Source organism: Arvicola amphibius, chromosome 3 (assembly GCF_903992535.2).
Source record: "Arvicola amphibius chromosome 3, mArvAmp1.2, whole genome shotgun sequence".
NCBI classification, from domain to species: domain Eukaryota; kingdom Metazoa; phylum Chordata; class Mammalia; order Rodentia; family Cricetidae; genus Arvicola; species Arvicola amphibius.
The window spans coordinates 26,220,006-26,243,436 of record NC_052049.1 but is presented as its reverse complement, the minus strand read 5'-3'; the positions used below and the strand labels follow the sequence as shown (position 1 = coordinate 26,243,436).

At 46.6% G+C, this 23,431-nt stretch overlaps 1 protein-coding gene across 2 annotated transcripts in view; it reads right to left on the bottom strand.

Moving 5' to 3' along the window:
• Egflam (EGF like, fibronectin type III and laminin G domains) overlaps positions 1 to 23,431 on the bottom strand; it is a 163,026-nt gene that overhangs the window by 26,116 nt on the left and 113,479 nt on the right. For both annotated transcript variants that reach the window (XM_038321574.2, XM_038321575.2), the window contains exons 7-16: positions 21,271 to 21,386; positions 20,383 to 20,686; positions 19,437 to 19,537; positions 18,407 to 18,507; positions 16,883 to 17,024; positions 13,509 to 13,698; positions 10,622 to 10,747; positions 9,267 to 9,510; positions 3,648 to 3,759; positions 1,180 to 1,296 (exon numbers count right to left, since the gene is read on the bottom strand). In XM_038321574.2, coding sequence (XP_038177502.1) covers positions 1,180 to 1,296; positions 3,648 to 3,759; positions 9,267 to 9,510; positions 10,622 to 10,747; positions 13,509 to 13,698; positions 16,883 to 17,024; positions 18,407 to 18,507; positions 19,437 to 19,537; positions 20,383 to 20,686; positions 21,271 to 21,386 — 1,553 coding nt within the window. The remainder of the gene's footprint in view (positions 1 to 1,179; positions 1,297 to 3,647; positions 3,760 to 9,266; positions 9,511 to 10,621; positions 10,748 to 13,508; positions 13,699 to 16,882; positions 17,025 to 18,406; positions 18,508 to 19,436; positions 19,538 to 20,382; positions 20,687 to 21,270; positions 21,387 to 23,431) is intronic.

Here is a 23,431-nt window from a genome sequence, read left to right as displayed (position 1 = left end):
ATGTACCTCACTCTTGAAGAGTGTTGCGAGGCTGTGAGGAAACCTCTCCAGATCCTGAATCTGAGAAGCCACTAGCGAAGACCCTGACCCTTCCCTAATTTCCCCCTTGCATGCTGCAGGCGAGAAAAAAATACAAAATCCAGCCGTATGTGCTCCAGCCAATACAAGCCCGGCACTTGTCTCCCGCTGGCTGCGGCACAACCAGTGCCTCAGTCACAGGAAAGGAAAGGCAGGGGAGAAGGGCTGTGTGCCCCGTGATCCAGGGGCAAAGCTGGAGAAGGGAGGACATGTAGGTGAGCTTCTTCCTATCTCAAAACTGTGCAAATGTGACCAGTGCCTCCTGTGGGGAACCAAAACCTGATTCGAGATGCCAGTGATAGTTCAGCACCAAAAGGGCGTGTGAGCGCAGGCAGATGCTGGCTGGGCTTTCCTTGAACCAGCGCTGAGATGTAAGGACACACACCAGAGGCCTCCCAGAGCACAATCTTCAGATTACGGTAGGACTTTCTTATCTTTTACTCTCATGCATTGTCATGGGTCCTGCTTTGGTCCCCAGGCCACCCCTCATCATGAAAGGGAAACATGAGACTAACCAAGGGTCAAAATTCACTTTTCTTCAGTGCTGGCAACCCTGCAAGTATGAACTCTGAGTCAGTCCACATTTCTGTAGCCAGCAGAATACATCCTCATGACCTGAGGGGTCTTGGGCATCCCCAAGAGAAGGAATAGGAGGATATGTGGGAATTGGGTCAGCATCTTCCACTACCAAACCATTCTTTTGTCGTCACTGTTCTGGAGCATGTCCCTGGAATCTCAGAGCTCCATCGTATGAATGACGAGCAGCAACTGCTCGTGGGTGGGTGGGAACAGCAGTTGGCTCTCGCGTGGAACAAACTACACAGTAACTCAGAGAATGACCTAAGCTGAATTCATCCCGATAGCCCTAGAAAAGTTGGGGAAATTCTGCTGAAAAAAAAAAGTCACCTTGACTTTCTAGAATCTCTTTGTACTGAACAGAAACCCAGGAACAGGTATGTGGAAAACCAGATTGTAAGTATTAAACAGTAAGACTGTAACCATTTCAGCATTTCTCAAACCGTCTTTCTGAGGTGCAGCAGATAACACTGGTTGCAGCCCTTAACGCTGTGTACAATGAGTGACGAGGAAGTGAAGCTGTACCTTCTGGATGCTTCCACTGAATGGACGAAGGATGCCCGAGTTCTTCTTGACATCATCGTAGTTTGGGACTCCGCCAATAAAAATATCCGTATTGCAATTAATCTGGGTGAAGCCTCCCTGCCAAGGCACAAAAAACAGCGAGTCAGAGACTAACTGTAGGATAGATGGTTTCAGCATCCTCAAGGGTCATCATAGCAAGCTGGCTGCACATTGTTTTGTTTTGTTTTGGTTTGGTTTGGTTTTCGAGACAGGGTTTCTCTGTGGCTTTGGAGCTTGTTCTGGAACTAGCTCTTGTAGACCAGGCTGGCCTCGAACTCACAGAGATCCGTCTGCCTCTGCCTCCCGAGTGCTGGGATTAAAGGCTGCGCCACCATGCACATTGTTTTGTGTGGTACTTGGATGTCAGGAAGTTTCCTAGATGCCTTGGGGCTCAGTTTCACTGTGTGCAAATAGGATCGTAATATAATATCTGAATTCCAGGTGCATCGTAATGCATGCAGAGACCACAACACTGTCCGCTGATGAGCAGTGTTACTTTGAGGAGCAGTACTGCACCATCAGGAAAACTGCCTGAAACTGGTAGAGCTCAGATGGAACCATGGAGCAGAGAAGTAATGACCCTCTCTGGGCAGAAGATTTCAGGATTTGGCATTGGGTCTCTATACCCTTTCTTCTCTCTCCTTCCTTCAGTTTGGCTCCTAATTTGAAGCTGTACTGAGCCGTTGGTGGCCATATGCATGGATGGAAACTAACCCTTTGTTATAAAAAGATGATGTTCTGGAGTTGAGGGTAATGGTTGAGCCTGTACTGAAGCTGAGGATTCTCTTTAGTTAGACTTTGTGCAGAGTTAAATACAGTATCAGTGTAGGGCCCGGGTCTATCCCTGCTCCTGGGGTTCATCTTGAGGACAGTTTCTGGTCAGCCAGCTAAAACATTCTGTTTGTTCCTGCCCCACCTGGCATTACCAGTGAGCTAAGCCCCAGCTCCTTACAGTTCTTTCTTTTTTTTTTTTTTTTTTCAAGACAGGGTTTCCCTGTAGTTTCTAGAGCCTGTACTGGAACTAGCTCTTGTAGACCAGGCTGGCCTCGAACTCAGAGATCCACCTGCCTCTGTCTCCCGAGTGCTGGGATTAAAGGCGTGCGCCACCACCACCCGGCTCCCCTTACAGTTCTTAATTCAATGCAAGGTCAGGAAGGAAGCAAAGAGACCCTTGGGAATCCTTGTAGCCTGAGAGAAAATTTGTTACAGCCGAAGCTGGCGTCACATACTCACAAGCATTTCTCCCTTGTCTTTGACCCCAGAATTGAGATGAGTTATCAGAGGAAAGAAAAAAGGCTGTGTTGTCAATAGCAGACTGTTCTTCAAGTCAAACTCAAGGCTCTGAAAGGACTTTGAGTCCCACTGTATCCAACGAACAGGGTGAGATTGGCTTCATTTTGGCTTTTGAACAACCATCCCTCCTGCTGGAGAGGCAAGGCTCAATTCTTACACCCAAGGAAGGGAGGAGGTAGCCTATCGTTTTATGCAAATTTCCCTCTTTAAAAATGTTTTTCTTTAAATGTGAACTCAGAAATAAAATCAACTACAGTGGAAATTCTGTGCCCTTGAGTCTATAGTAGCACAGTATTAAATAATGAGACGGGCAAGGGAAGCATCATAAACCTGACTGTGTGTGGGACACAGCTGTGATTTCCTTATGTGATTCTCCTGACTCTCCTAATGACTCTCTGATGTGTGCTATCATCGTCAGGATTGTCTCCATTGACATAAGGATGACAGTGCCAATGAGAAAAACATAAACTCAGCAGTCACATGACCAGCCTGAGCTCACCGCACTGGTGAGTGGTGGAGCTGGATTTGGAAGCTCAGGAGTCTAGTTTTGTAGCATGCTCTTGTCAAGCATGTCATCCCTACCCTGATGGATCTGTGATCTCAGTCACCACATCATATAGATGGCGAGGACCGTGGCAGAGGTGGAGGGAGGGTATGTGTAAAAGGAGAGTTCTTAAAAGTGCCCTGGTTGCTAATTATTAACGAAGTATAACTCACAGGTTTGTAACAGCCCTGTGAGGCCAGGACTGTTGTTGTCGTTCAGTTCATGGTGGCAGAACAGAACTGTAACTGTCTAAAGGAGAGCTGGGATTTCAGCTTCAGACTAGAATCTATACACTCAGATGCTACATGATGTGGCTTTTCATGTGTTAGTGTGTGTGTGTGTGTGTGTTTACCTACATGATATATGACAGCACATGTGTCAAGATCAGAGGACAACTTGCAGGAGCTAATTCTCTCTCTCCTTCTGCTCTGTGGATTCTGGGAATCAAACAGGTCACCAGCCTTGGTGACAAGTACCTTAACCCTCTGAGCCACTTAAAAGCCCCCTTCATGCTACCTTTTTTTCCCTAACGTCAATGGAAAACAATGGTCTCGTCCACATCAACCATTGAGAGAGACAAGTGTGTCCTTACCTCTGCCATCCCCTCCACTACCTTCTGCTTGTCCACCTGTATGATACCATTCTTCGCTGTGCGAGACACACGTAGCTCGTGCCATTGGCCCAGGGTGAGGGGCTCCTCGCTCCTGTCAAAGAAAGATGTGACGTTGACATTCTGTGTGCACTTGACGAAATGAGGAAACCCGGCTGACTGGTACAGTGTTATTTGGGATGTCTCTATGAGGGGTTTATGAGAGATAAACCTTTGAATTGATGAACTGAGCAAAGAAGACAGCCTTCACCAATGCACGGGGACATTATCTAATTTGTGGTGGGTTTGAACAGAACGAAAAGACAGGAAAAGTGGGACTCTCTCCCTTTGCCGGAGCTTGGGTATCCACCTCATCCACCTCATCCTGCCTTTGGACAGTAGCACCATTCTTTGTTCGTGAGATATGGATCAGAACTTGTATCGTCAGTGTCCTGGCTCCTGGTCCTTTGGACTCAGACTGCGACTTGTGCCATGGATTCACCTATAGGCCTGGCCAGAACTACATCATAGACATTTTTTTTTGGCTTCTAGCCTTCCTGAAGAAAACTGTGGATTGCCTCAGTCCCATAATCATAAGAGATAATCTCACCAGACAAATGTTTCCCTATATTTCTATCTGTTTCCTCATTGGTTCTGTGTAGCTGGTTTCTGTCCTGTCCGCCAGTTCCTGTAGCTGTTTCTAAATAATCACTCCAAAGGTTTAATATGAATTATAATTGTTTGGCCAATAGTTCAGGCTTATTACTGGCTATCTCTTGCATTTAAATTAACTCATTCTATTAATTTGAGTACCGCCACATGGTCCATGGCTTACTGATAATGCTCTGGGCTCTTAATCCTCGGGCAGCTGCTGGTATCTCTGTTGACCCCACTTTCTTTCTCCCTGTATTCCGTTTGACTTTCCCACCTAGTTATATTCTGCCCTGCCATAGGCCAAAGTAGCTTTATCCATCAACCAATAAAAGCAACACAATTCTCAATGTACAGAAGGACATCCCAGGTCAGTTCTGTTTCTCTGGAGACTCCTAATGAATAGAGATGGAAACTGTACGTGAGTCAGTGTATAACGGGTGTGAGCCACCATTCCATCAGTGCAGCTGTGATGGGACGGATTCCACCTGTAGGCACTCACCTGTATTAGCTACTTTTCCGGCTGCTGTTTTCAAGTTCAAGAAATAACTTGCCAGAGGGAAGGCTCATTTTGGCTTACGGTTACAGAAAAGGTATCAAGTCCTAGCGGAGATGAGCAGATCATCTGACTTCCCTCAGCGAATGACTGTGGCATGGCAGAGTGAGCCAGATCAGCCTTTTCCTTCACAAGTTGTTTTGGACCATGGGGTTGTGTCACAGCGATAGAAAGCAAACTAGGGCACGCAGCAAGCGTGTTTACCAGGTGATCCACCCTGTGAGTCCCGTTGTCTGCTTTTGAGACAAGGTCTCACTATGTAAATCTGACTGGCCTGGAACTTGGCTGTGGACACCAGGCTCGCCTCCTAGTCACAGAGTTCCGCCTGCCTCTGCCTCTTGTGTGCTAGGATTACAGCTGTGCACCATCACACTTGGCTCATTTGAAATTTTTCATGATAGTATATCGGTGGGAAAAAATGCTCTGGTTTGAAAATGCCCCCAAAGATCGTGCATCAAAAATCTTAATCCTCAGTGCAACACGGAGAGTAATAAACTTTGAGCGAAGACTACTGAGGTAGTATGGTCTTTGCCTCACGAGCGGATTAACATCATGATCACTTGGTATTTCTCATAAAAGATTTCAGTCCCTTGCTTCCTGAATACGCATCCAGATGTGTCCTCATATTCATCTCTCTTCTCCCTTAGGGTGACACCAAAAGGCCTTTGCAGAATGCACTTTATTGATCTTGGATTTCCTAGGCCCCGTAAATGGGAGCCATAAGTTTCTGCACTTCTCAAGCTCTTCCTGCTCCCCATGGTCTATCAGAGCAACACACAAAGGTTCAGGACAAGGAGAAGCAGGGTCTGTGTTCACTGCTGTTCTGACGGGCATTCAGATGACCTTGAAAATTCAGTTCCTAAGTCAAGGCGGGAGCACTTGATGCCAAAATGTTACAGCAGGAGTTTCACAACTCGCTTTTGAGAGTGAGGTGTGCGGAAGGAATATAATCAATGCATTTCTATTTCTAACTATGTCTAGCTCCTGGCCTTTACTGAACCTCCCAATTACTTTTTGCTCCTGTATCATCTTTAGAAAACGACAGAGAATACCAATGGCATGATTATTAAAGGGTCAGCACCCCCTAATTTGATTCCTCTGCTCAGGCAAATGCTTTTGTGATTTGTCCTTAGCAATTAGAATTTAATCACCTTGGCTAAATCAATATGCAATAAAGAAACAAGCGGGCCTTTTTTAAGTGGTCTATTTCCATAATGACTAACCACACACTTGTCATGTTTCTGTCCTGCAAAGGTCACTGGCTGTCAATCCGACACCGTCTTCTGCACGGTTATATTGATCCCAGTCATTGAGAGCTCATTCCGATTGTCTTGATGCTCGAATCAAGCTCATAATGATTTTGACCACAATACCCTTTTCCTAAAATTAAAATGACTTGGCCAATTCCATAATTTCCTACGCTTCAGGCTCTCACCAAATTTCCTTAATTAAGTGGGGGATTCTTTGAAATAGTTTTCAAAATAAATAACTCCCCACGAGGCATGTGAAATACTAATAGTGGACCTGGCTGTCAAGTTGCATGGAATGGAGGTGGGACCGGAGGCCAATGGTGGTTTAATCTCTAGTAAGTCTTGTCTTATTATCACTCAGGAGCCAAGAAATTTTTTCCTCTAATCACCTTCCCTGACAGGTAGGAAAAGGATAACTCACATGTAAAAAAAAAAAAAAAAAAAAAAAAAACTAAAATACTACTTATTAAAAATTGGCATAGACATATGAAAATGAAATGTTGGACATCTTAAGATCTAGCTGCTAGTGACCCCAAACTGGGATCTGCTACTATAGGGGGGCAGGTGGGAGGGGCACGTGTTCTGAGAGAGTGTGAAGCATGCCTGTGTCTCCAGATCTTGAGGTCACTCTTTACCCTGAAGGGGTGATTCAAAGTGCAAGGTGATTATCAAGGTGTCTTCCCCTCTAAACTTGACATATACTTCTAAGTGAATTGCTTATGCTGTTTTGCATAATCATATGTAAATTGAATCAATTAAATAACCACAAAAGTTGTCTTGAGATATAGGATGCTTTACATAACCAGAGGGGAAAAAATGTTTGTACCTTCCCCAGGGTGGGAGGTGTCAACTGATGCAGAAACTCAGCCACAAGGACAAAAAAAAATATTCCTTTGACTAACAGTTGAAACGTAATAGAGACAGCATTTCCCGTCAGCCGTAAAAAGTAGTCATCAGCTGAGGGCAATGAGTAGTGCTAATACCTCCCCCACACACTTCAAAAAATGCCAGGCTAGCAACACGAACAACCACTGAGGACAGCCGCAATTTCCTTGGAAGTAACAGCAGCCTGAAAGCCTGTGGCAGGGTTTAAGCAAAGTCCCAGGCACTTTCAAAAAAAAAGAATTAGACAAACATAGCACTGGTGACCTCTGTATTGGATTAGGAGCCTTGGAGCTTGAAGGTTAAAAGTACTATTACGAGACGTATAGTAAGAGGTCTTGCTGTCAAACTGACATCTAAATATTTATGTTCACACCCATAGACCTGAACTACTCTCGACATGGGTCAGGAAGACTTCTTTCTGCTGTGTGCAGATGTCAAGGTAAAGATGTACACCTGGACAAAGGGCCGAGACTAAGATACTGAGTGATTAGCCTAAGCAGGACAACTCCATCATTCCCACCCCCTCTCATCCACCCCTGCCACCAAGGCTCAGGAGTCAGTAAAGAAGAGGAGGCAGAAAGAATGGAAGAGCAAGAGGCCAGGGAAGACTGCTATAGTATGCTGTCTCTGGACTTCATGGGGCTGTGACAAGTGTCAGCTCACAGAAGCTGCTGTTACCTGCATAAGATCAAGCTAGCAAAATGCTGGGCAAGATGTGGAAGGTTAGTTCCAATTGTCAAGCCTTACTGAGGAGCTCTTGGCAGTTGGCAGTTGCTAGGGGAGGGAGGATCATTCCTTTTGTAGGTATGGCCACTGATAGGATTCCCAGGACCCAAAGATGGCCCCACACCCACAAATAAATAGGTAGCACTAACCGGACTGAGTGAGTTATTAAAAAATAAGATAGGAAGTTGGGAAGGAAATGTGTCAGGAAGAACTGAAGTTGTAAATAGAAAAATAGATATGGTTATATCTCATTGATTATATGCATAAAATTCTCAAGAATAAAGAAAAATAAATTCATATTTTAAAATAAAGCACAAATAATTATTTTTCAAATAGGGAGACATGAATAAGAAAAACATTTCCATCTTCCAAACAAGCCGCCAACCGTCTCCAAAGGCCATGGAACTGCTGTAGAGGAACAATGGATCTTTGAAGGGATTGAGTAGTTCAGACTAGATAGCAAGATGAAAGTTCCGGCTGCTCCAGCCGGTTTGGCAAGGATGATCAGATGCTTTAGAAGTCCCCTCCACTGCCACACTGCTGAAACCCTCAATCTATGTCCTGCACCAGCATTTGTGGGGGAGTCGCGGTTAGGTTCCTAAATAGGGTGTATAAGACAAGTTGTGAGTCACCATCAGGGAAATAATTCAAGAGGGAAGCTGTAATTTGATCTTTCTGGTATACACGCATGCATGATGCATCATGTGTGCACATGTGTGTGTGTGTGTGTGTGGATGCCCGCGCATGTGTACACTGAGGCCAGGGTTGATGTCAGGTGTGCTTCTCAAGTGCTATCCCCCTTGATTTTGGAGACAGGGTTTCTCACTGAACAAGGAGTCCACTAATTCGGCCAGAATGGCTGGTCAGTGAGCTCTGAGGGTCTACCCGTTTGCTCCCAAGTGTTGAACTTCAGATGTGCGCCATTGCTTTTGACATGAGTGCTGGGGATCTGACCTCAGGTCCCCATTCTGTTGCCACAAGCACTTTAATGACCGCATCATCTCTCTCCAGCCCCTATGAATACTTTTTCAGGGTCAACATTTATTCGCTGAGTGCCCAATATATGTTGCTCTGTGTAAGGTGAGGATTGGTTATAGTTCCCTGAGTGGCTGGCTACTGATGGTACTGCATGTCCTCAGGGGGAAATGGAGGCAGATTGCTCCCATGGAAAGCAAGCCCATTTTCCATAATCTGAAGTTGGGAATTAATACGTGCTTGATAGGTATTTGGTGAAGGGAAGGAAGGAGGGAAAAAGTGAGGAAGGGAGAGAGGGAGGTGAAAGGGAGAGGGAGAGGGAGAGGGAGAGGGAGAGGGAGAGGGAGAGAGAGAGAGAGAGAGAGAGAGAGAGAGAGAGAGAGAGAGAGAGAGAGAGAGAGAATGAGTATACAGTCTACAGGTGGTCTGGCATAGTCATCCACAGGGCAGGCTTCCATGGACCACAGATGCTGGCAAAGAGAAAACAGGAAGAGGGTGGGTGGGTAGCAATTTAGTGGTCATAGTGGTGGTGGCTGTGGCTCTGGAGAGGAGGAAGTTGCTCAAGACTTTGGCCCTCACCTGAGAACTCCAGTCCCCGAACCGCAGTCGAAGCGGAATTCCACGTGGCCCCCAGCCATATTGATGGACAAGAAGTCCCTGCTGCCCGTGTCATAGCTGTACAGGAGGACACCATCGGCTGAGTCGGGCCGAAATGTGATCTCGAACTCCGTGAAAGAAAGGTAATGCTGGGGCCCCAGGGGCCAGGGTGTGGCGGCATAGGACCTCAGTGACTCTCTGAACTGAGGGATGCTCAGGGCAAATGCTGAAGAGACAAGCAAAGTGTTAGAGATCGCGGTGTGGCCCAGACCAGCTAGCCAACTGCATGGGCCTGTGCTGTTTTCTTCCTGGGCAGGGACTTGCCTCCATCTCCCAGTTGCTCTGTGGGTAGTAGGTGGTATGGCTGAGTTATGCCGGTGGAGTATGGGGGGTGTAGTCTGGTCCCTAAAACTTTTTTCCTTCCCTGTGCTTATCTCTTCTAGATAAAAGATTCTGAGGGGTGGAGACTCTGCTCCCTGTATGACTTCATGGAGCAGAACAACCTCTAACACTAATGACCTGAGGTGACACAGCAGGAGAGCAAGAATCAGCCGCTCCGGATGTGAGGTTAAAGAAACCCGAGATGTCCCTAACCAGTCCTGGCTCAGCTACACTCTTCCTCAGACTTGAGATTTGAGGAGACAGTGAAAATATTTTCCCCTCTGTAGTATCTTAGTTTCAAACCTGAGTCGTTCATAGATAAATTTGACTACTTTTGTAATCTTAGCTCCAATTTTATTCCCTTTTGTTTTTAACTTCTGATTTCTGGAAAAATTAATGCAAGTTCAAGCCTTCATGTCTTTTCTTCATCAAAACCTTTAAAACTCTCAGTTATTATTTCTGAATGTTTGTACGTCCATATCGTATGTGGTTGTGCATCACATGCATACATACAGACACGTCTGCATACATGTGTGTATACATGATACGGTATAGAAAGATGGGCTAAATCATCAGGTCAGAGGAGAGAAGTAGAAACAAGAACACAGTTGTCTTATCGTGTTATTGATTTGTGCATACACTTTGCCAATATTTTCATGGAAATTGTCAGGTATTATAAAGAGCATGAGATTTTAGGACACTTGAGTCAGTCTTACACAAAGCACACCAGTGCAGGCTTCCCAGGTGCCACAGAAAGGCCAGAGGAGCCAGCTCATGTTTGCTTATTAAAAGGAGCATATCTGTGGTTGGTTTAATCTCTGGCCCTCTGAGAGTCTCCCATTCCTCCCAGCAAAGCAACCTGGATCCCTGAAGAATATGCAGGACTTTGCTGACTGGGCACTGATGGAAAGTTGCAGCCACTTGCATCAACACAGCCAGCCCCACCCCCATCTCACCTTCTTCACAGTGTCGACCTCTGAACCCCAGCGGACAGAGGCAGATGTAAGAGTCGGCTTTGATGGCTGCACAGGTTCCCCCGTTGATGCAGGAGGCGGCGTCACAGACCCCACTGCTGCATTCCCCTAAACAGAGGGAGGGTCACAGAGCCAGGTCATCAGCTGCCCTCCCAGAGATACAGCTGACCACAGCATCACGTAGGGCCCCATTCCTGCAGTTCACCCTCACACAACAGACCCGCTCTCAGCAAAGGGGAACCCGCTCTTCTTCACTCTCGTCTCATGTTGGCTTATCCCCTGGAAGAGCTACTTTTCAAACATGATGGACACAATAAATCAAAGGACACATTTTATAACCACCAAAGGGATGATGGAACGGTGCCTGCTTTTAATCCGTCTCTCTGCTGTTCCTGAACGAGGGATGGACAACAACCCACCCCTCCCCCATCACCAGAGTGTTTACATTAAAAGCATCCTGATTGTGTGACCCCAATTAGCTTAAGTGCTTGCTGCTGCCTCACTGGTTCAAAGCTCAGCCATGCAAGACAAGCTTTGAAAAAGCAGAACTCTTATCACCGAGCTTCTCTTTTGGGGCAGGACGAGGGGCGGAACCATGAGGGGAGGAGCCTTGGCATATGCCCTTGAACCCTGCTTTTCCTTCCACAGTTAGGTTCCCTCATAGTGAAAAGCACTTCCGGGTCATCTTCATGTCATGGGATGTGAGTGTGTGTGTGTGTGTGTGTGCGTGTGTGTATGTGTGTGTGTGTGTGTGTGTGTGTGTGTGTGTGTGAGAGAGAGAGAGAGAGAGAGAGAGAGAGAGAGTATGGACAAGTCTTTTATGAAACAGAGTATTCTGGAAGGACTACTTTGTCATTTCCTCACGCATTCTCTGACACGGAGACTCCCTGACTTGCTCCAGCTGCCTCTCTTCTGTGCCTCATCACAGTCTCTCTGGAAGGAGACTCCAGGGAGGAGGGCAAAGCACATGTGTCTGCCACATACAAAGAGTCCATCCACGCTGCTTGCCAGTGTTCTGCCACACTTACCTGATTTGGTAGCCAGTTCCCTAGAGATGAACAGACCCCCTTGATCTGGCTGTGTCACCCCAGCAAGACCAGCCCCATCCTTGCCTGATCAGTCACTTGCATTCCCTCGCCATTAGACTCTCCCAGAGGAGGTGGGCAAGGCTATGTGCTCGGTTCTCACATAGGGCAAGAAGACCAACTTCAGGTGTTTGAACACCTACAAACCCCTGTCTAGGGGACTACCTGGGTGGGTGGGCTTCTGAGAATCCCAGCTGCTAGCCGCTGGGTCAAGAAAAACTGACCACCATCTCCTTTTGTTCTCAGCTCTGAGAACATGGTCTCCGGTCTGTGTCTGGAGACACCGGCTTTGGTGTGACAGCAAGACACCTGGGGCCAAGGGCTCTGGTTCCAGTGGAGGAGTGGAGTCTGTGGCTTATTTCAGATTCAGGGGAAGAAAGTAATATTTAAATCTTCTTGCAATGTGGCCTTTTTAAGAGGAGGGAATGGAAGTGGGGCACGAAAGCCTGGCAGGCGCTTCCTTGAGGAGTTCCATGAAGCTGCTTCGTTAATGGCATTCAAGGTCTCTGACGGGAGGTAGAGAAGGCGAGGGAAGACATCCCATGGGAAGGCAAATGGGGACTAGAGAGGGTGGCAGTAGCAGAAACAGAGAGTGAAGGGTTTCATTATAAAGGCTGGGGGTAGGGGGTATGGAGCGTCCAGCTTACTCTCGGAGAAGAAGTGAAGGGCCGGGAGGAGAAGAGCAGAAGAGGAGTCCTCTAGCACCATTTAAACTTAAGACACTGTGGGCATGTCATTGCCGGAGTTAGAGGTCCTTAGAGGGAGAGCTTCCCTGAGTTCCCGCAGCCATTAATGGTGGGTCTGTGCCCGGGATGGCAGAAGACACGAACAGAAAGTAGAGGTCCAGGAGATCCATGAACACCCTGGGTAACATAAACAGGAGCTACTGGTACGGGAATATGGTGCTCTGGGCAAAGCTCTATCTCCCGAACACACAGACTGAAGACCTAATATCGCATGAGGTCATCAGATTGAGGCAGGCACTAATCTGGTCTAACTGAGGTCCTTAGGAGAGGAAATCTGAATGCCTGAGACACAAGGGGTGTGTCCACAGAGGGAAGGCCGACCCTGTGTGGAAAGAGGCGACAAGACAGCTGGCCATTCGTAAGCCAAGGAGGAAGACCTGGGAGGAATGGACTCCCAGCCACCTGGACCTCAGCCCCGCAGCTCCTTCAACCACAAGGAACAGATTTCCATTTAACCCACAAAGGCCATAGTATTTCACCGTGATGTGTCTAAGACTCAGGCAGTCCCTGGAGGAAATGACCCCTACTCTGCTGCTTTCCAAGGTTGACCAGATGTTCTTGTTGCTGGAAAACAACCCCAGCTCTGCTGCCACACTGGACACACACCCCACTCTGCAAGCCCCCATGACTCATCTATATATGGGCCATAATAATATTCTCTCCCCTCTCTAATAAGGGTAAATGAGAGGGTAGACAAGAATGCATTGGGTAGCATGGTCAAGAATGAGATTGTTCTGGGGCTGGAGAGATGGCTCAGTGGCTAGGAGTGCCAGGCACACAAATAACACACACACACATACATGCAGGCAGGCATGGATGCATCTGGGTGAAAGGTCAAACAAAGGACATGCTTCTCTGTCCAGTGAGCTCAGGCTATCCTGGTCGCAAGGCACAGCATGTTTGGTCTCAGGCTGGATATGTTCATAGAACACAGACTTGGGCTCATCATTCCTGAAGCCTTGTGTAAACCAGTTGTACCGCTCCTCACTCCAACCAGAAAGGAAGCTGCCAGGTCCAGTCTAGCCCCTGGGCACTCACCTACATCAGCCCCATTGAGGGCTTTTCCCAGTGGCCAGGGTCTCATGTCAATCTTCTTCCCATTAACAGCAAGCGACTGCACACAGCCTTGGAAGCCACGGTTTATCCCTGTAGCTCTCACCAGCCAGTAAGCGCTGGGAGTGCCACCAAGATACAAAGGTGTCCGGAAGGTAATTTTACTGTACTGGCCCTTTAAGGAAAATGAAAATTTCATCTCACTTTAAAAATAGAAAAAAAAAGAGAAAGAAAGAAAAAGAAAACCCAGAACACAACGGATTGCATTGCGGGGGATGGGATGGCTAAGATGTAGGTTGAAACCTTAGGGATTCCTGTATCTGGGTTTGTCTTTAGGACACGGCCCTGTTAGGTAATGAAGTCCATGGTTATCGACTACTGTAGCTGACCCGCTGACTCCTTACAGGGCTGCACTTCCAGGAGCAGCGGCTTTGGAATGGCTGCAAGGGAAGGAAGGAGGTCAGATCCAAGCCAATCTAGCCGACTCTGAAGCAGGCTGGCACCCAAAAACAACAGTACCCTTTCCACTCTTCACAGCGATCAATCTACTGTGTACCTTGGAAGGGCCATGGGGCTATTCTATGTATGCAAGGGTGGCAGGGCGTGTGGGGGAGCATCTGTCTGCACATCTGCCCTTCCACGATCCTGGCCATTAAGTACTGTTGTTGGCAAATATCCAACAAGTTGTGTTACAGAATATCTTGAAATTTACTCATAGGTATGATTTCTTTTCTTCTTTCTTTCTTTCTTTTTTTTTTTTTTTTTAATATTTAAGTCTTACCAGGGGTCAGGGAAGTTTCTAGCCCAGGGCCAACCAGCAGTCTAAATTCTAAGTTCGGAGGTTTACACAGCACAGGGCTGCACGTGAAGGGAGAAAATTAAGACACCCTTGGTTGTTCTATTTTTAGCACACAACTATCTCACTCGTCTAGATTAAATGATAAACAAGGGAGCTGGGGGAAGGTGCAGCCCCAGGACTTATAAAACGTCCCAACTCAGTCCCGACTATAATGCGTATCCTTAAGGGGGTTGCTTCCTTCCAGCAAGTGGAGATCTAATCACTATGATCTTTTCCTATGCACAGGTAGGAAGCGCGTGTAAACAGGAGACTGAACGACTCAGGACTCAGAAGGTTCTAAGTATTTGTTGCCACGTACAAGCTGCTTCCAGCACACAAACCAAATGCTCTCTAGGCCTCTTCCATCCAGATTCTCAGCAGTCAGTCCCACACCCCACCCTCATTGTTCTGTTCTCTGGACCTTGGCCTGTGGCTCCCTGGGGTATGCTTTCACTGTGCCTGTGAGTGCCTGGGTCCCTATGGCAGCCTTTGACGTTTTGGAGTAGCTCTGAGGACAATGTTACTCCCTAACTCTCATGCGATCAGGCGGAAACCATACCAGGAAGAACCGTGCTGGATTCTCAGTCTTTCTGACTCCTGCCCTGTCCAACTTCTCTAAAACCCGTCTCTCCCCTGGGGACACCTACTGTGCACATCCTATGCACAGGGTTTCCCCTTGGGCTTGTTTCTGGGGAACCAGCTTAAAATAGATTCACTGTCTCCTGACAGTTACTAAATGCTCCCCAGGTGAGGGCCTGCTCACACTTGCTGTGCGTGCCAAGTCCCCAGGATGAACTTCATCCTGACCAGCCTTGATATCACACGCTCTCTGCAGTTAATTTCTATATTCGATAAAGTCACAGAATATTGGGATTGGAAAAATGTAAAATCTCATATAATGCAGGTTCCCACTGGATTCTTTTTTCTTTTCAATTCTTGATTTTTTTTTAAAAAAAATTTATTTATTTTATATACCAACTATGGTTTCCCCTCCCTCCAGGTTGCTGGATTCTATGCATAAACAGCTTACACATGCTACTCTTGGAACACCCCTGTGACAGAGACTCATTGCCGAGACAGTCTGTTACACCTGGCAGGCTCCCCAAGGCTCTCCCAGAAGGGCTGACCCTTTTCCCCAAAGCCTCTTTCTTTGATCTAGGCAAAATATGTATAGCCATCCTGCTTTTCTCAAACCAATCACTGAAGACATTTCAGGTTCTGGTCAACTTCCCTCTTGGGTGGTAGCTCCTGGAACATGTTTTTATCTCTTAGAATGTTCTCATGTTCTTTCCACAGGTTAGAGTACTTCAGAAACAAAAGATGGCTGCTTCTTCTCTGGGTGCCGCAGAGCCATTCATGTAGACACATGCTTCTTTAGCTTACTGGGGCTACTACGTTACTCTGTTGCCAATCTTTATAAAACCTCCGTTGCTTTCAACCATCCTGTTTTCATGGTCATATTTTGCACTCAGATTGAGATATATATATATATATATATATTGTATACAATATTCTGTGTGTATGTCTGCAGGCCAGAAGAGGGCACCAGACTTCATTACAGATGGTTGTGAGATGGATGTGGTTGCTGGGAATTGAACTCAGGACCTTTGGAAGAGCAGGCAATGCTCTTAACCTCTGAGCCATCTCTCCAGCCCAGATTGAGGTTTCTTTATTCTTATCAAAATTTATTTGATCATTTCATGTTATTGTATTAGAATTGTGCAACCTGTCTTTCTTCCTGTCTAGCAATGGGTATAAGCAACTCCGGGTGTTATAATTCACTAGAGTTGGACCCTTATTCCCTTTGGCCCAAATAAGTAAGACTTTCAGGCATGGACCTTCATTCATCATGTCTTGTTTGTGGCACAGCAAGGACCTGGCAGTGGGGAGGATGCTCAGACATACGAACAAAGTCTCCCTTTTCTTTGAAGAATAGAGAGATCTTGCTGATCTCTCTATTAGATCTGGCTCCTTGCCAGACACTAATTCAAACTGTTTGTTCTTAAAGATAACCTTCAAATTACTGTGAGCATCACAGGTACATGAGTACCTCAGTGACCTGCAGAGTGACCTAAGAGGTAACTAACTTACCTCCTCTTATAAGGATACATCCCAACATGGAAAAATGGATTATCCATGTATATGGAACCAGACCAGCCAACCCTTTCGAGGCTGTTTGCTAAAACCACAAGATCACAGTACTTGTGCCTACTTTTGTATCTGATGCTATTGATGGGGTCTTTGCTTTCCATATGCGCTTTCCTTGACCTCTGGCTTGGTTGTGCAAAGATAATTCATCCCTGCACATGGGGTGTGTGCCACGTTGTGCACCCAGAGCATTGGCACTCACAAGTTCAAGGCGTCTTCCCAGTATGGGTGTATGGAGGCTCAGACAGGCAAAGCAGTGGGGACCCCACCACAGCTCACTGTGCACAGTCAGCCTCCCAGAGTTGTCCAGAGCCTCACTCTCTGCAGCAGTCTCATCTTGAGGACCAGACGAGAGTACGAACCCCACACTCACCTGGGACTGGCCTCTCACGGGGGTACCATTATTCAACTGCAGCATCCCGTTCAGCCCATCTCTGTACAATGCCACCGTGTGCCAGGCCCCAAGTTTGATTTTCTCACTTATGATGGCAGCGGTCCCAGTTCCACAATTAAACCTGGCAGAGGGTGGGGGTGGAGAGGAAGATTCTAGAATAAACCAGTTTATGTTTTCAGACTCCACATCATCATGTCCAGGATAAAGACTCCTCTCTTTGGTTTTGGGATGAGTGTGTGTGTGTGTGTGTGTGTGTGTGTGTGTGTGACTGTGTAGGCCAAAGATTGACACTGGGTGTCTTTCTCAATTGCTTTCTATCTAATCTTTTGATACAGAGTTTCTCGCTTATTTGGGACCTCATCATTTTTCTAGACATGGTAGCCATGTCTGCCTCTGTCTCATCCCTATAGTTACAGATGCTGTGGTTACACTGACTTTTTTATATGGGTGCTGGGGATGCAAACTCAGGTCTCCATGCTTCTAGAGTAGGCACTTTGCTGATTGGGCCATCTGCCCAGCTCATCCATTGGTTTTGAGACAGAGTCTTATTCTGTGCTCCAAGCGCCTGGAACTCACTGTGTCACTGGCAATGACCCTGCATCTCCAGCCTCCAGAGTGCTGGGATTGCAAGCATGAGGTACTTCATCTGGATAATAGTTAGGAGTTAATCTTCCAGAGTTGTTTCTATGGCTATCGAGCGCCATATAACTCTACACAGAAGAGCTGGGTCTTTCTTCTCTCTAATGGCCCTGGTCTTCTTACTGCTGATCTAAGGCCTAGGAGGCTTTGTGTATGGGGCCTTATAAACCTGTGGCCTCATCTTCTCAGCCACTCAGGAACAGATGGGTATAGAACCCTTGTCTCTTCTCCAGAGACAGCCAGATGCTCAGTGTCAATGTGAGCACCACGAATTTGAGCATGGGAAGGGTCAAGGCTGATGCCTGTCATTCATTCACAGACAGACATTACATGCCCTTACTTTGCTGCCTGAAAAATTGAAAGTTAACTAAAAGCAGCTTCCAAAGTATCTGGTGGTGGTGGTGGGGGAGGAATCGGGTAATGACCAGGGTATAGGATGCAAGGCAGGGTTCAACTCAACCCCAGGGAAGTCATGAGAGGTTTAGGTCTCCATCAGTCCTTGGGAGTCTGTGGCCCCTCCCTGTCCCCATAGCTGTCAGCCATCTTGTCCCAAGGAGACTCTGAGAAGATTCTGCCTTCTACTTGAACTTCAGGGAAGAGAGAACTTGGCCTTTGCCAAGCTGCCACGATCCCATAGTGGCATGCCTAACTGGCATCAGAATAAATGAACAAGGCAACAACATTCCAAAACTCAAACTTCAAAGGTTAGCCCGCCATCCCAGCTCTCTAGGACTTGAGAAACTGACCCCGGCTCACCCCCTTCACGCCATTCCTTTAGTGACTGGAGTCTAGTTGTATGGGCTGGATTGCATACGGCATATGTGGTAGAATTTGTAAATCTACAAGACTTAGTGAAAGAGTTACCTGAAGTGGAGGGAGCGCCGGATGAGAGCCAGGGACATGAAGTCGCCTCTGCCGTGTTCAGTCTCCCCACAGTAGAGCAGTAAGCCATCCTCTGCCTCTGCCTGTGGGCACACGAGTAAAAACCACGTGAACTGTGGACACCTCTTCTCCCTCATCAGTAAATATTTATGAAGACAAAACATGAATGGTCCCCTCTGCCATCCTACTAATGCAAGCTCTTGGACTCTGGGGAGTTCTCACGTACCCAAGTCGGCTTTACATTTAAAAATAGCAGTGGTGTTAGTGTGTGAGGAGAATCTCTGAGGTGAGGAAGGCCCGTATCCAACCTGCGCTTTGCTTGGCTTTGTGAGTCCACCTGCAAAACTTCCAGAAAAGTCTGTGTTCTAAAGCCCCAGCCACAGACTCCTCTGTTTGTGTTCATCAATTTCTGCTCTCACTGAGGAGCATTCTATTTCTAATGTGTCCTTTCTACTCTTCCTCTTGACCCGGGAAGCACATATGTTTGCTCCTTTCCTTCTATCTAAAGAGTACTAACAGCCCACTGGGTAGTCATACTGGGTATGTTAGCTAAGGCTCAGGCTACCTCACAGACAGTTAAGACTCTGACAAGGGGTACAGGTTTCCAGACCCCTGGCCCTTTCACATCATCAAAGACACTCAAAGAATCACATCAAGTTCAAGATCTAGTCAGATACTGATCTTTAGATGATTGGAACCAGAGAGATTGCTCTGAAGGGGCTTGGGGAATGGAACGTAGAGTTAGTCTTGAAATCCTGCCCATCACACCGTCCTGGAAGTAACATTCTCACGGGGAATCTAGTCCTCCAAAGTTCATGACAAGTACCGCCCCCTCCCTACCCCAGCAATATACTTGAAAATTGTGACTGTACCCAACCCTTGCTGGATTTTGTGGCTGATTGCAGGTCAAACTTGGTATGTCGTTTGTGTGTGTGTGTGTTCCCTCTTCCCTCTCTTCCTTTGATGTGCAATCAGAAGAGTTCAATACTCATCACCGGACAGCTCCACTTACCCTGAATTCCAGAGTGATCTGAAACGCCTGGTAAGAGTTCTTCAGAGGCTCAAAGGTTACGTAGGAGTGGCCAAAAAACTGAGGATACTGAATAAAGATATCTGAGAGAAAAAAATACAATGTGACAGGGTGATCTCATCTCATTCTTTCTGAAGCAGAAATCAACAGGCACCATTGTCTGCTTATCACCCAGCAAAACCCTCATCCAATCAGCTACACTTAGCTTTCTTCCTGTCTCCCTTCCTCTGCCTTTCACGCCGACTACTCTTGGGATCAAGGAGTTTCTGAAATTCTTCAGAAGAAACTGGGTTTGGGAGACTACTTTCTGCTTCCCAGAAAATAAATGAGCAGCTTGAGGTCCAATGGCACTCATTTTTACTCTGAGCTTCTGCAGTCCCCAGGTAGCTCAAGCATCAGCCCTCTCTGCCCTTCTGGGTGTCCTGGCTATTTTGACAGAAATGTGACAATGGCAGAGTCCACATCCCTGGTTCTACAGATAATTTTATAATAACTGCTCTAAAGGACCTCACACCGGACACACATAGAAACAGGCTACCGCCTCAGAGAGGCAATGAAAGATGTTTCTCACTTTCCCTGGGGGAGCTAATAGAAGGCTCAGCAGTTAAGAGCACTGCCTGCTCCTCCACAGGTCCTGAGTTCAAGTCCCAACAACCACACGGTAGCTCATAACCATCTGTAATGAGATCTGGTGTTCTCTTAAGGAAGAGACCATGAAACCCAATATGGACAAGTTCAACAGGACCGCCATATACAGGCTGCCCATGCATGCTTCGGCATTGCCAGGGCATAAATTAATTATTATTATTTACATGGAGGAAAGGCTTATTTCACAAAGAGGACTAGAAGGTGCTGTGTTTGTATCGTACAACCGTCTACAGGACTCTGCAGGTTTAGCCATGCTGTTCATTCCCTTTCCAGGGCTTACCTTCTGAGCAGTCCTCGCCTCCTTTGCCCAGGCTGCAGTGACACCGTGATCCTCCCCAGGTGTAGTCATTGGCACAGAAGCTGTCACCCGAGCAGATTGTTTCATCACAGGACGTGTCAAAGAGCTTTGATATCATGGTCACAGTGTTCTTCCCCTTCCGCTGGGTGTGTGGGATGGCCACTATAGTTTCGGGGAGAGAAGCTGAGGTAGGTTCTGCAAGCCTGGAACCCATCTCTGGGTTAGAGAGAAATGTCTTCTTAGATTCCATCCTATTCCCAGTTTTGGTAGCAGAAAGTGGTTTAACCTAAGTTAGAGAGGAAAGGACTTAGCATAAATGGGGAGTCGTCTTTATATTGGATAAATGCAGTTATTAAACCACAGGCTCATTGTTAACATCCAAACACCCCAGGGGATCAGTGAGACAGAAGCATGACCCCAGTTGTATAGAGGAAGACTTTGAAACTCAGAGAGTTTAAGCATCTTGTCCTGTATTAGTCAGAAAATCCTGGTGTGGCAAAGCTGATATTCTACAATTTATTCTTACTAAACTATCACAAATTCCATGGCTTTGTTAAGGAATCATTCATTTTCTTATACTGTCTCATTTTACAAAATTCTGAGAGTGGTAAATCTACATTTTTTTGGTAGTTCATGAAGCTGGTTATAGACAGAGGTTGCTCATAGGTTATCAGCCTGCTAGGAAATTCCCGAGTGCTAATTTATGTGCCGTACCCACCACCCCCAGCACATAGTCAGAGGAAAGAAATCCTTGCTGAGAGCACACGGGGCCATTTCAATCTGAAGTTCCATGTCCATGCCCTGTGGCTAAGCTGCTGCTGTCAGCAGGGAAACAAAGCACACTGGAGGTGACAGCAGAGGAGTGGGTACCTCCTCAAAGGACACATCCAGATCCAGATCGTCTTCAGATCCATCATCATCTTCGGTCACTCCCGTGCTGGTGATATGCTGAGGTCCATTGTGGCCACTTCCCGTCTCCTCAGGGCCTTTGCAAAGAAAAGCATGTGTCCCGTCATCTTATGCCTTCTGTGTCCCAACTTTCTTCTTTCATTATTTCTTAAATGATTTATTTAATTTTATTTTATGCACACTGGAGTGAGGATGTCAGAGTCCCGGGAACTGTAGTTACATATGGGTGTGAGTTGCCAGGTGGGTGCTGGGACTCGAACCTGGGTTCTCTGGAAGAGTAGTGAGTGCCCTTAACTGCTGAACCATTTCTCTAACCCCTTCTTCTTTAATTATTAAACTTTCAAATTACTTTATGAAATCTGCCACTTTCTTACATGTCTGGCCTTAGACTTTGCACTCATTTCCCTCCTCACCCCCTCCTGATCGCCCCCACCTTCTATCCAGACCACAAAACACACTTTACTAAGCAATCGATTGAGACTCAGAGACCCTCTGCCGTGTTCCAAATGCCCTGCCTCTCACAGGCTCCAGATTACTCCCCAGCTCATGCTAACTGAGAAGAAAATAAATAAACACAAATAGAACCAGACCCTGCACAACTCCAAGAAGCCTGGGATGGGATCCTACTGCTCTTCTCCCCTGACCATGGTGGGTGATGGGATTCTTTCCTCCATCTCACACTCTCGAAGCTTCTACCAATTTTGTCTTCCATTGAGTGCAGGATGATGTACATGCTATGCTACTGATAAGAATTCTCCAAGTAGCCCCGGGTTGCTATAATTAAAGTGCGTAACTTATCTCTTTCTACTTGGCACTTGGTTAATTAAGGAAAGAAACATTAAATAGCAGGCATTTATTAGGGCCATAATAGTCTAAACCACAAACTGAATGCAAAACAAATTCTGGGTTATTCCACATTAAGGAAAAGGAAATGATACAATACAGATGTTTCTTGGTCAATCAAAGGATGCCCTTTATTTTGTGAAGTCCATATTTGTTTGTGTCTAGAAAGACATGGTTTTTCTGTACATTGTTTCTCTTATGATCAATATGATATTGAGTTGGAAGTATCTCTCGGTCATGTGAGATAGGCACAAGAGTCTGTTGCTGGGCAAGTCACTTAATCTTGTTAGATCTCGTGATTCTGAACAAAATGAGGAATGAGGGTTTTAGAGAGAGCTCAGTCATGGAAGTGCTTACTTTATGAGTGTGAGGGCCTGAGTTTAGTTTCCAAAACCTATATAGGAAATGTCGGAAATGGTGGTGACCCCTTGTAGGGAGACAGGCAGATCCCTGGGTCTCACTGGGCAGTCAGTCAAGCCAACTCAGTGAACTACAGGCTCCAGAGAGAGACACCCTATATCAACAAATGGGATGAATGAATAATAACACCTGAGGCTGTCTTCTGGCAGGCACACAGACAGACAGACAGACAGACAGACAGACAGACACGTGCACACATGTACGCATGCACACCTCCCCCACACAAGTGAGGGATGCGATTAGATTTCATGACCATTGAGTTCCTCAGTTGCTGTGACACTAGAATTCACACTGCTGGTGCAGACATGCTACAGACGTCTGCACATTGGCCAAAGTCTGGGAAAGAAACAACTAGAAGGTTTTACTTACAAGGATGAAAAGTGCCTAGTCCGATCTCACGTGCTCTGAGTATCAGAGCTTTGTGTTTAGAATTCTAAGCTTCCATGAATCCCTGTCTTATCACTACCAGAATCACCTGGTACAGGGGCCTCAGGGGAACCTGTCATAACAGTTCAGCTAATGGAAGCCTCAGTGGGGGATGCTTGCTCTCCACCCTTGAAGTTTCCTTTGGGAAGATGAAGTCAAAACTAAGAAGTATAGTGTTCTTGTCCAAGTTTTCCATCTCTACAGAGTGGAGGTCGGGATCAAGCTCCACACTTCAAAACTGGGACGTGCTGGGAGGGAGGAGGAACTGGGGTAAACTTGGTCCCTCATGTACCCTTTCTTCACTAGGTCTAGGGGAAAATATTAGCCACGGTAGGTAGAACTGTTCACAAATGGCCAAGCTTCCTGAGCAGGCTATCACACATTCCACACCAGGCAGGAGGTCCTAGCAAACTCACCTTGACTCTCAGAAAAA